Source organism: Eulemur rufifrons, chromosome 6 (assembly GCF_041146395.1).
Source record: "Eulemur rufifrons isolate Redbay chromosome 6, OSU_ERuf_1, whole genome shotgun sequence".
Lineage (NCBI taxonomy): Eukaryota > Metazoa > Chordata > Mammalia > Primates > Lemuridae > Eulemur > Eulemur rufifrons.
In genome coordinates, this window is record NC_090988.1 from 50,265,887 (window position 1) to 50,278,110 (window position 12,224).

General features: G+C 37.8%; 1 protein-coding gene across 11 annotated transcripts in view; it reads left to right on the forward strand.

Moving 5' to 3' along the window:
• PAK1 (p21 (RAC1) activated kinase 1) overlaps window positions 1–12,224 on the forward strand; it is a 109,552-nt gene that overhangs the window by 29,369 nt on the left and 67,959 nt on the right. For 6 of the 11 annotated variants that reach the window (XM_069469207.1, XM_069469206.1, XM_069469211.1 and 3 more), the window contains exon 2: window positions 6,228–6,438. The exons of 1 other annotated variant lie outside the window; for it this stretch is intronic. In XM_069469207.1, coding sequence (XP_069325308.1) covers window positions 6,249–6,438 — 190 coding nt within the window. In that variant the 5' untranslated portion in view covers window positions 6,228–6,248. Of the gene's footprint in view, window positions 1–6,225; window positions 6,439–12,224 lie in introns of those variants that run through there. 4 more of the 11 variants (XM_069469205.1, XM_069469209.1, XM_069469212.1 and 1 more) reach the window with 2 other exon arrangements.

Here is a 12,224-nt window from a genome sequence, read left to right on the forward strand (position 1 = left end):
TTGCCATCTCTCCACAGCCTCGTTTTTTAACCACAGCCTTTTATTTTTAACATGGGGCATTTATTGCCCAGCTCTAGAACTGCATAGAAGGAACCATTGTTCCTGACTAGCGCTGTATGTGGTGCAGACTATAAAAGGCCTGCTGTGATCTGCAGTGTCCCACTTTTTCAGTCTTCCACTTTATGTTACATTTCGCCACACTGTACTTCACGTTTATGGTATTCTGTGGTTGTATTTGCCATCATCTTTCTCCATCAAAGTTATTCATTCATTTATTGTCTGTTTTCTTTGGGTCAGGTACTATATACATGCCAGTGCTTGGACCTATCCCAGATCAATTAAATCGGAGACTCTGGGAGTAGAGCTTAAGCATTTGTGTTTTCTGCCTTGATATTTTATTAGGAAAAATTTCAGACATTGAAAGAATTTTATAGTGAATATCTGTGGACCTACCACTTAGATTCTTCTACCATTAACATTTTCATATACTAACTTTATCACATCCATTATATATTGACATGCATATAATATCACATCCCTATGTTCATTAATCTATCTTATTTTTTTAAATGCATTTCAAAGTACATTGCAGATTTTAGTACACTTCCTCCTAAGTACTTCAGCACTGGTATAAAACTTCAGCACTGGTGAACTTTAAAAAAAGCTCACAGGGGATTCTACTACTCTAGAGTAAAAGACCACTAGTCTGACCTATTTATTCTTTAAGCCACTACTCTTAAAGCACCTATTTTGTGAAACTTCGCAGATCACTTCAATTCAGTTTAGTCTATCATGCCTGTGTGTTTGGACATTTTGCTGTTTGTACTGTTCTACAGAACTATTCACAGTTGTGGTTTTCTAGGTTCTGCCTCTTGCTTACTAGACTATGAGAGCCTCCAGGGTCGGGTCATATCTTATCCATTTATCTATCTATCTATTAGCTATTTATTCCTGGTTTCTAGCATAGCACCTTACATGTATTTCAGTAAATTTATTGATTTGAACTGTACTTCAATGAAGGACCTGCAACTGCAGCAAAAGGTGTACGTAACTTTCATGTGTGTTTAATTATGTACCCTGTGTTTATGTTATTTTTTTTAATTTGAAGAGCAGAAATTCATTTATCTTTTCTGATATTTAGCCCACAGTAGACATTTAGTAAATGTTAATCAAGTCCAGCTCAAATGGGCTTATATATTTTTATATTTGCCATTGGCTAGATTTGACCGACCAGAACATAAACCAAAAATAGCAAAATTCAGGTCAGAAAAGGTACAAAGGGTCTAGAATTACCTCAAGAACAGTTCAGTTGGAAAATCCTTTGGCAGAGAGTTTAAAGATAAGGTTTGAGTTTTACCATGAAGGATGAGTAAAATTTTTATCAGTTTAAAGAGGGTTTTATCCCTACTCTACCTATAAATTCCCATGTGATCTTAGGCAATTTCCTCTTGCACTTTAGACTTCAATATTCCTACCTGTAATACGTGCAGGTCAGATTAGATGACCTGTAGGGTTGCCTCTAGCTTTGATGTTATGTGTATCTTAAAATGTTAGGTTAACTTGGTTCTGTTGTGTACCAGTGGCTATGGAATCCAGGGTAATAAAGTAGAAATAGGTAGTTGTTGGTGAGCACATTCCTTTTTTGAATCTCTGTCCACTTTTATTCAGTATGTGAAATATCTTACATACAGTGGCTACTTGAAAAGTGTTTTCTTTCCCTTCTTTCTACTCTAGCACTGTATCTTTACACTTTTTATAGCATGCTCCAACAGAGACACAAACTACCTTTCCTCCTTGGTTGCTTCTTGGCCAGTGTTAAGTCTAGAGACTGCACAGTGGGAAACATTGTATTGCAGCACCAAATAGGCGAAGGGACTTCTGTAAGGACCATACCTAATAAAGAGCAGAGCCAATCCTTAAACTCAGGTCTCCTGACCTTAACTCCAGTCATCTTTTAAATTATCACCCTATTAGTGACCCTTTTGAAACCTCACAGTCATCCTGCATTTATTATACAGCCATTCAGTTGATTCATAATTAATACTTCAGTATAATTAGTTGCCCATAAATTATTAGGCTCCCTGAGCCTCTGGTACCTTGATAAAATGTGTTCAGTCTATCTTTCTCTCTGTCAGTTGTATTTATTTTTTGTCCAGAATGGATAGAAGGGTGCCATCTGAGTGAATGTTGGCCTCAAGCCTAGCCTTATATTGCAGCATGTCAGAAGGCATTGGTTTCTCATCCTCCTGAACCTTTGGCCTGCAGAGACTGGTTTTGTTTTGTTTTTTTTTTTTTTTTTTTTTTTGAGACAGGGTCTCACTCTGGTGCCCAAGCTAGAGTGCCGTGGCGTCAGCCTAGCTCAAAGCAACCTCAAACTCCTGGGCTCAAGCAATCCTTCTGCCTCAGCCTCCCGAGTAGCTGGGACTACAGGCATGTGCCACCATGCCCGGCTAATTTTTCTACATATATTTTAGCTGTCCATATAATTTCTTTCTATTTTTGGTAGAGACGGGGTCTCGCTCTTGCTCAGGCTGATCTCGAACTCCTGAGCTCAATCCGCCCGCCTCGGCCTCCCAGAGTGCTAGGATTACCTGCTTGAGCCACCGCGCCCGGCCCAGAGACTGTTTGAAGATTAAGATGTGTTTCCTCTCCTTATCCAATTGTGTTTCTTCTTCCTCTTTTTAGGATTAATGTTTTGGACCTATTTTCCTACAAAGTTTAAAATGACGTAGGTTTTAAAATGTGCTAACTATTGTGCTGAGTAAAGACGGACAAAATGACCAGTGAGGGGATCAATGAGTGTAAAGAGAAGAAAGACTTGTGAAGGGCCTATGGGTTGGAGGGCTGCTTGGAAAGTAGGATAGAAACCCTCAGTCTAAGTGAGCTCTGAAGGGCTTGATCAAGAAAGCACAAAATTGTGTGCTGTGAATATAGTTGAAAGTACTGAAAATGTTTAGCATTATGAGATTTTGGGGGGGTGTTCTTGCAAGATTATTTCAAGTATCTAAAGTGCAGTCTGGGAAAGAGGTAATGGACTTTTCTAAATAGCTCTAAGAGATAGAATTTAGCACTAACAGATGGAAGTAATTTTTTTCCTTGTTTACTCATTTGTTCTTTTATTTGTTCATTTATTGTTTGTTTGTTCAAAAATCTTTATTGATTACCTATTCTGTGCCAGGCCTAGTGTTGGGGATTGAGAAATACATAAGACATGAACTTTGTTCTTGAGGTGTTCATAGTCTAAGTCTAGCAGGGGAAGGGTTAAGGGGGGGGGCCAAATGTGTAAACAAATTATTGCAATGCAGTATAAAATAGATAGAGCTTAATATAGATGAGAACTCATTAAATGAGGTGACCCAAGGTAGAATAGGCTATCTTTGGAGATTATAGATTTCCTATCATTGAAGGTTTTCAAGCATAGGCTGGATGACCTAGGCTGGAAGGTGGTAAAAAGGATTCAAATATTAGATTCAAACAACAGATTTTAAGTTTTAAGTAATATGGAATCTCTTTGAATGTGAATATCTACCACTGAGAATTCTCCAAACATAGTAAAAGGACTGAGAAAGGAAGAAAAGCTTATATTGGGAAGTTTGGTGAAGCCTTTCTTGGCATAATCCTGGGTTGTGGGCCTGAAACTTAGTTACATTCAAAGAAGCTGTTGGTGAAGGTCCTGAGAGGCAAGGAAGGGCTTGGTTAGGGTATCAGGTGGCTGTAGGGAGTGTAATTTTGGAACTGGCAGCAGGGAGTGTGAAGGTACATTTGAGAACTGACACAGTAAAAGCTCTCTTTGGGGAGCTGAGGGACTTGGGTTGCAGCTGGGAGGGAAAAGAAAGGCAAATCTGGGAAATGAAACTGGAAGAAATGGATAAAAAACACATCACCCACAGAATTAATTTAAATGAACAAGATTGTCCTTGCTTGCTTGATTTCTTTTCTTCCAAAAGAGAAGGAAGCAGTTATTTGCCAAAGGTGGGTCAGGATGAATTAATTATACAAAGAAATGGGATTTGAGCTTGGCCTTAATGGATGAGGAAGATGTTTATCAGTCAGAGAAGGGAAAAATAATTGACAGAAAGTATGGTGGGGGGTGTGCGTGTGAATGTGTGTGTGTGTAAGAAAGAATACTTTGCTAGTTCAGAGGAACAGAGATTTCTGAGGCATAGTTTGAATATAGGCTGTCTAGGTGTGGTGACTTAGTTCGTAAGGGTGGTCAATGTCAGATTGTGAAGGACCTTGAATTTCATCTGTACTAAACTTCTTGATGACAAGATACACATCCCTATACAAAATTTAATTAATTAAAATATTTATTGAGTTCACTGTGAATTAGATAGCATACAAGCCACTGTTGGATTGCAAAGATGACAAAATTGGGCCCAATATTTGAGGAACATTCTGCATCCCAGGGAAGACATACCTGTAAACAATTATAATAATAAAAATAAACATGATAACCTAGAAATATACCCATTGCCTTGGGAGCATGGCGACGGGGGGCGGGGAGGGGGGTCCACCTAAATTCTTGGAGGTAAGAACCCATTTCCAAATATGTTCATGGAAGAAGTAACAATTGAATTAAGCCTTGAAGGATAAGTGAATTCACAGTTTGAGCATAGGGAAATTGGCATTTTAGGCAGAGGGAACAGCATGCGTAAAGGAATGAGAGTGTGAAAGCTACGGTGTATTAGAATTTGAAGAAGTTGGGTGTGGCTAGAGTGTACGGCGAATTAGCCAGAGCGGTAGTGGTGGGAAATGAGGCTGATGGATGGGCTAGGTCAAATAACAGAGGGCCTCTGAAAGCAAGCTGAGGAACTTTAGCTTTTATTCTGGGATGTCAGTGAAGGGTTTTAAAAGTAGAATAGTGATGTGTTTTAAGGTCACAGATGGCCCCTGGAGAAAGGATTGAGGAGGAAACTGTATAAAAGGGATCAGTACGTTTTTCATTTATTAGAAAATATCAGAAAGACCTCCTATAGATTTTGTTCAAACCACTTTAAGTAATTGATGTCTAAAGCAGTGGTATTCAAATCTGGCTGGCATTGGAATCACTAATTTTCAAAATATAGAATTTTGGCTCTAACTCAGCCACACTAAATCAGTTTATTTGGGCAGGGGGGTGGTCAAGCCAGGACCACCTATATTTCCAAAAGCTTTTGGTCATTATTATGCTGATTTTTTGAAGCCGCTAGTCTGTAAAGCACCGTTATGTTTAACTCTAGGGAGTTTATATTCTAAATAGTCATGGTTAAAGATATAATTTCTACAGTAGCATGGAAGAATGAGAAACATTTTTAACTCTGGATATATTCATGTCTATCTATTGTCAAGGACACTTACTTATTTTAAGGTAATAATGCATATCTTCATTAAAACTATTGGTAGCATGTGATAGGGATTTTCCCCCCTTTCTTTTAGATTTTATTCCTTCTATTTCTCAGAAGCACTGGAGATTGCCAATATATCCAACACCATGTAAGACAGGATGATTACTGCATTGACCAACATATATTTAGAACAAGGTAGGATTTTAGAGGAGGGAGATACTAGAGAGATGATATAGTTTCGGGGATCAGAAAACTTTTCCTGTAAAGGACCAGATGGCAAATATTTTAGGTTTGTGGGCGGGCATACATTCTCTGTTGCAACTATTCAACTCTGCTAGTGGCAGGTGAAAAAAATTCATAGGCAATTCATAAATGAATGATGTGGCTGTGTTCTAATAAAACTATTTACAAAAACAGCAGCTTTGCCAACCCTTGATATATGGTCCATTCCAGAGAGGGAAAGTGTAACTTACCTGCTATGTGGAATGCTGTTAACAGTTTCATTTAATCTTCATATAGATGAATAAATGAAACTCAAGTGGTTAAGGAATTTCTCTAAAGTTATTAAGTGGTACTGGGATTCACAGTTTTTGCTGGGCCGAATATCTGCTTTCAGCTACATCATGGGGATTTTCTGTGCTCTTCAATGTCTCAGATATAGGAATACAGAGAAAAGCAAGATCCTTGTGACTTTTCAGCAGTGCTTGGCACAGAGTAGGCATTTGCATCAGTGAGTACTGTTGATTGAATAGGCTAGCAATATTCATGGCGTGCAGTGGAAGATCTCGAGTTGGGCCCTGAAGGAAGGGCTCTATAATTTGTATTCTTTAAATCTTTTTAACATGTATTTCCTTTTGCTCAAAAATAATAAAAGAATTATTATGTTCTTTCTGATTCCAGTAGTTGCTGGTGGTGCTGACAATGTCAAATAACGGCCTAGACATTCAAGACAAACCCCCAGCCCCTCCGATGAGAAACACCAGCACTATGATTGGAGCTGGCAGCAAAGATGCTGGAACCCTCAACCACGGTTCCAAACCTCTGCCTCCAAACCCAGAAGAGAAGAAAAAGAAGGACCGATTTTACCGATCCATCTTACCTGGAGATAAAAGTACAGTATTTCATTTCTTTCTCATTTGTATGCAAAACATTTTAAACATTTTATTGGTAATCTAGATAAAAGATCTGTACTTCCTTGTCTTAATTTTTTAAATGACTTCTCTTGTTAAATATTTCCCTTGTCTTTTCCTCCTAAAGTGGCTGAAGCCAAATGGAAAATAGACCCATTTTTGCAATTTATTAAGTATATCTGAGCAAAATTCTAAGAGAATAATAATTCTTTTAGAATTATTGTCTCAGATTTGGGACAATCTGAAGCCATTCATTTATTTACTTAAGTTCTCTTAAACTGTTTATGAAATCATAAAATATAGGCAATATTGAATTATCTTTATTTATAAATTTTTTTTTCTAAATTAGTTTCATTTGGGATATCTTCTTTCCAAAATCTTGATTGCTTCTTATTTATTCAGACTTCCTGGTCCCACACCCAGATTTGGGGATTATATATCAGTAAGAATGGCAAGTAATGACTGAGAAAAGGAAACAGAAATAACTAGGACTCAGCATGAGTTCATTATGAATAAGTCATACGGGGCAACCTCATTTCCTTTTTATTGATAAAACTTCTAGAACAGTAATCAGGATTTTAACAGTGCATCTGAAAAAAGTCACTGAGATCCTTATGGACAAGGTAGTGAAGTAGAGGTTTTGGTGTCCACATGGATAGGTGACTTTTGTTTGACACCAAAAATGTTAATTTGAGTGGCGGTTGATCTGAAAGCTCTGTGTGCTTGCAAGTTCCTGTTTCTATAGTGTGCTGAAGAAATGGGCTTTCTGTCTGTAAATAGTTGTCATGAGCTTCTGATTCAGATAGACCTGGTTCACCACTTACCAGCCTAGTGACCTTAAGCATGTCAGTTAATTCCTTTACCCTTAGTTTCCTATCTTTAAAACTGAGATATTTCAAAGGGTGGTTGTGGAGATTATATGCAAAGTTCCCAGTACAGTTCCTTCCATACAGAAGGTACTCAAATGTGAGTTTTCTTTCTCTTTACTCCTTTGTTGATGAATAGAGACTGGGAGACATAGCTAGTAGACTACATGATAAAATCAGAATTGAGATTCTGAAACAGTAGGGCAAATACAACAAGCACAGTGGTGAATTGCAGAAAATATCTCACATTGTAGAAAAATATAACTACAAGGCCCAGTGTGGTGGCTCTTACCTGTAATTCCAGTGCTTTGGGAGGCTTAGGTGGGAACATTGCTTGAGCCCAGGAATTCGAGGCTGCAGTGAGCTATCATTGGGCCACTGCACTCCAGCCTGGGCAGCAGAGTCAGACTCTGTCTCTAAAAAAAGAAAAAAAATATGTAACTACTGACATGGTTTGGGGTTTGGATATTTGGCCCCTCCAAATCTCATGTTGAGATTTGATCCTAGTGTTGGATGTGGTACCTGGTGGGAGGTGTTTGGGTCATGGGGACAAATCCTTCATGACTGGCTTGGTACCCGGCCACCCCCCCCCCCCCCCCCCCCCCCCGGTATGAGTGAGTTCTCTCTGTTAGTTCCTGTGAGAGCTGGTTGGTTAAAAGAGCCTGGCCCTTCCTCCTCCCCCTCTTGCTCCTTCTATTGCCATGTGGGACACCTGCTCCCCCTTTGCCTTCCATCTGGATTCGCCAGAAGCAGATGCTGGCACCATGCTTGTACAGTCTGCAGAACCATGAGCCAAATAAACCTCTCTTCTTTATAAATTACCCAGTCTCAAGTATTTCCTTTATAGCAATGCAAAACAGACTAACACAGCTACATTACTACAGATCAGGGGAGATGGTAGATGGTAGTATTATTAACCAAATAGGGAACACAGGAAGAAGTAACAAATTAGGAGGTTGGTGGTTGGAGAGCGAGGAAGATGAAGACTTCAGACGTGTTGCATTTGAGGTATCTAATAGGCACATCTTATATATGGTAAATATTTGTTGCATCACTGAAGTTAGAACTGCTGAGGACTTTTAATGAGTATTTTGGGCTTGTATCTTTATGTGTGTTTATCACTTCTACTTCACCTTCATTGTGGGCTTTATGGGGTCTGGATAGAAGAGATACGAGTAAGGTGCTTAACTTTTATTTCCTAGCTGATTCATTTATATAGTAGCTGCCAACTTCCTAGGTACAGGGGCTGTGATCTAGGCAGTGTTACCCTGCCCTGAAACCTTCTCTCACCTGTATAGCCACTTTGTTTATCCCTCAATTTAGGTTTGTATTTATTATTAATATTATACCTTATCAGCCAATGTTCTTGATCTCTATATATAAAAGTAGGCTTTCAGCCCAAGTTCATGTAGTGAAAGGACTTTTTAAATTAAAAAGTTTAAATTGTTCTTGCTGACTCAAACTAGGAAAGATAATAAGATGCTTGCCTAATAGGCATCATCAAAATTAAAAACTTTTGTGTTTCAAAGGACATCATCAAGAAAGTAAAAAAAGTAACCCACAGAAAGGAGAAAAATTTCCCAACTTGTATCTGACAAAGGACTTGTATCTAAAATAGATAAAGAACTATTACAACTCAGTAACTCAAAGACAAATAATTTAAAAATGGGCAAAGAATCTGTATAGACATCTCCTCAGAGAAGATATGCAAATGGCCAATAAACACATGAAAAGATGCTCAAAATCATTAGCCATCAGGGAAATACAAATCAAAACCACAGTGAGATACCACTTCACACCCACTAGGATGGCTATAATAAAAAAGACAGATAATAACAAGCGTTGGTGAGGATGTGGAAGAATTGCAACCCTCATAATTGCTGGTGGGAATGTAAAATGGTGCAGCTTCTGTGGACAACAGTCTGGCAGTTCCTCAAAAGGTTAAACATAGAGTTACCATATGACCTAGCAGTTCCACCAAAGAGAAATAAAAACATACATCTACACAAAAATTTGTACATGAATATTTATAGCAGCATTACTCATAATAGCCAAAAAGTGGAAACAACCCAAATATACCATCAACTGATGAATGGATAAATAAAATGTGGAATGAAATATTATTTGGTAACAAAAAGAAATGAAGTTCTGTTCCATGTTACAACATGGGTGAACCTTGAAAACACTATGTTAAGTGAAAGAAGCAAGTCACAAAGGTCACATATTACATGATTCCATTTATAGGAAATGTCCAGAATAGGCAAATCCATAGACAAAAAGTAGAGTAGTTGCCTAGGGCTGCAGAGGGGGTGAGGCAATTGGGACTAGGGGATGATGGCCAAGAGGGGCAGGATTTCTTTTTGGAGTGATAAAAATGTGATGTTTGCCAAGCTCTGTGAATATACTAAAAGCCATTGTATTGTGTACTTTATGGGTGAATTGTATGATATGTAAATTGCATTTCAGTAAAGCTGTTTTTTGAAAAGGAAGATTCCTGCCTGAAGCAGCAAATGGAAGCAGAACCTTTGGACATAATTGGGAACTGAAGGGACAGTCTTATGTGCTGATGTATCTTGGTTCTCCCATAAATTGGCTGCCTGATTTGGGTCAATTACTTCTTTGTAGATTTCAGGACCTTCATCTAAAAAATGAGAGTAAGAGCAGTGGACATGTACAGTTTCTTTTAGCTTTGAAATCCTATAATCACATAAATGAGATATTGCAAAGATATGGTTGGATCAGGCTTGTCTATAAAGGTGAAAAGAAACTAGGTCACTGTAAAGTATTTTAAAATCAGTGATAGAGCTGTAGACTCAGAGGTTCTTTTAGAAATCCTAGCTGAGTAACCCTAGGCTAAATATCTGATCTGAAAATAAATCTTATAGCCTCAAGATCAAAGCTGCATCTCTATAGGTTGAAAGCATAGAAGTAGAAAACAGTTATAAGAAGTTTTCGCAAAATGATCTAGTAATCTCTCTTTTATCCTTTAGTTATAGATTTTCTATATTTGCCCCAGGCGCATAGGTTTTACACCTTTGCTTTAAGACCTTTGATGGCTATAATTAATGTGTACATCAAAATAAAATAAGTTTGAGGTTTTTCCTTTTATTTGGAGTCTTTGTTCAACTAGCAAGCTACTCAGCTTAGTCCTAGCAGGATACACAGCAGTGTTGGCAGTCTTTGAAGTGGTATGCCCTTCATACAGGATTTGAGAATTTATACCAGCTGCATAGAGTTACAGTCTAGAACTGGACTTAAGAGAACCTATATAGAATTCTGCCTCTGATATTTGTTAACTCTGTGATTTATTTTTTTAAATTTCTTTTAATTCCAACATCCTCACCTGTAAAGTGGGAATAATCATAATTCCCATTCACCTTATATCATGAGCAGGCTTTTGTCATTTGGCATAGTGGATGTAAAAGCATTTTCTAAACTGCAAAACATAATAAAAATATGAGATTTCTAAAATTTTTTTAATGGAAACCACATTTATTTTATTTGATACCTACAACAACTCATTTCCATTGGGGAGGTCAAGGTTTAGAGAAAAGTAAATTGCCAAGGTCTCACAGTTGGAAAGTGGCAGGGATAAGTGTAGAACTAAGTCTTCCTAAATTATCTTTTCCATCATAATATACTATCTCTCTTAGTTGTTCTTAGTTGTTACATACATATACGATTCACTCATGGTGCTTTTAAAAAATATGGATGCCTGGGTTCTACCCAGACTTTTGGAGTTAGAATTTCTAGAGGAGTAGTTTTGGGTTTCTAGGGAGATTTGGGAGATGAGAAAGAAGAGTTCTCTGTGGGCTGCAGTAGCGGTTGAGATCTGAGCTGGCAGTGGGTAGAATGTCTTTAGGCATTACCTAATGCTGACCTCCAGCATGGCCTCCGTGTATGCCTGGGGGATGCATGAATGATTGGAAAAAAAACTGTAATTGAGGGCTTATAATAGGTGATGCTGAGTTGCAGAATTTCATGTGGGAAAGCCTGGTATCTGTGGTTAGAATCTGGAGCCTTTAGTTTATTCTAAGAAGTCTTGCAGCATTTAGTTTGAAATCTTTTGCTGGCTGCATTTTCACAACCAAAGTGGAATTCTCTGAGCTTGGGAAGAGTTTAGCAAAGTTAATTTTAACATTGGATTATGTCAGTGTTTATCTCTCCAAGTTTGGAATGTTTTACTGCCTTGAGCTCAGATTAGCTCAGCTGAGCCAATGAGAGGTGCTGCTTAAAAATAATTTAAAAAAAAATAAGGCCAATGATTTGTGCTAAAACTTTGATGGCTATACTGAAACATGGGATTTTGCAGTGTCAGCCTCATTTCCCATGCTATCAGAAAGCCCAATGGGCCAGCCAAGATAGGGTTAAAATTTGGATGGGAGAGGTTGTAAGCTGCTTTTCCCACTTTATTTCCTCAAGTCTGAGATATCTAGGTACATGAAATCAGGATGATTATTATCTCTTTCTCTCCTTAAGCAGTTTCTCTGTCTTAATGAGTACATCGAAAAACATTGCTCTGATAGTTTCTCATATTAATGATAACTCCTATTGGTAAATCTCTTTAGTTTACAAAGCACATACTTTTCTTTAACTTAGTTGATCCTCAAAATAGTAAAAACAGTAATAAAAAATAGTAATAGTAATAACAAATAGGAATAACGAAATAGTAATAATAAAATAATAACAACAGTAACCCAGCTACTATTATTAAATGCCTGTTAGGTATCACACATTATATTAGGAACTTTGATATTTGTGAAGTATACCAGTTTATCTTTCAGGTAGATAAATATTTTACTTTATAGACAGTAAACTGAGGTTCACAGTGACTAACTTACCCAAGATCATCTAGCTAGGGAACGGCAGAGCTGAGATGAACCTCTCTGTGAGTCCAAGAA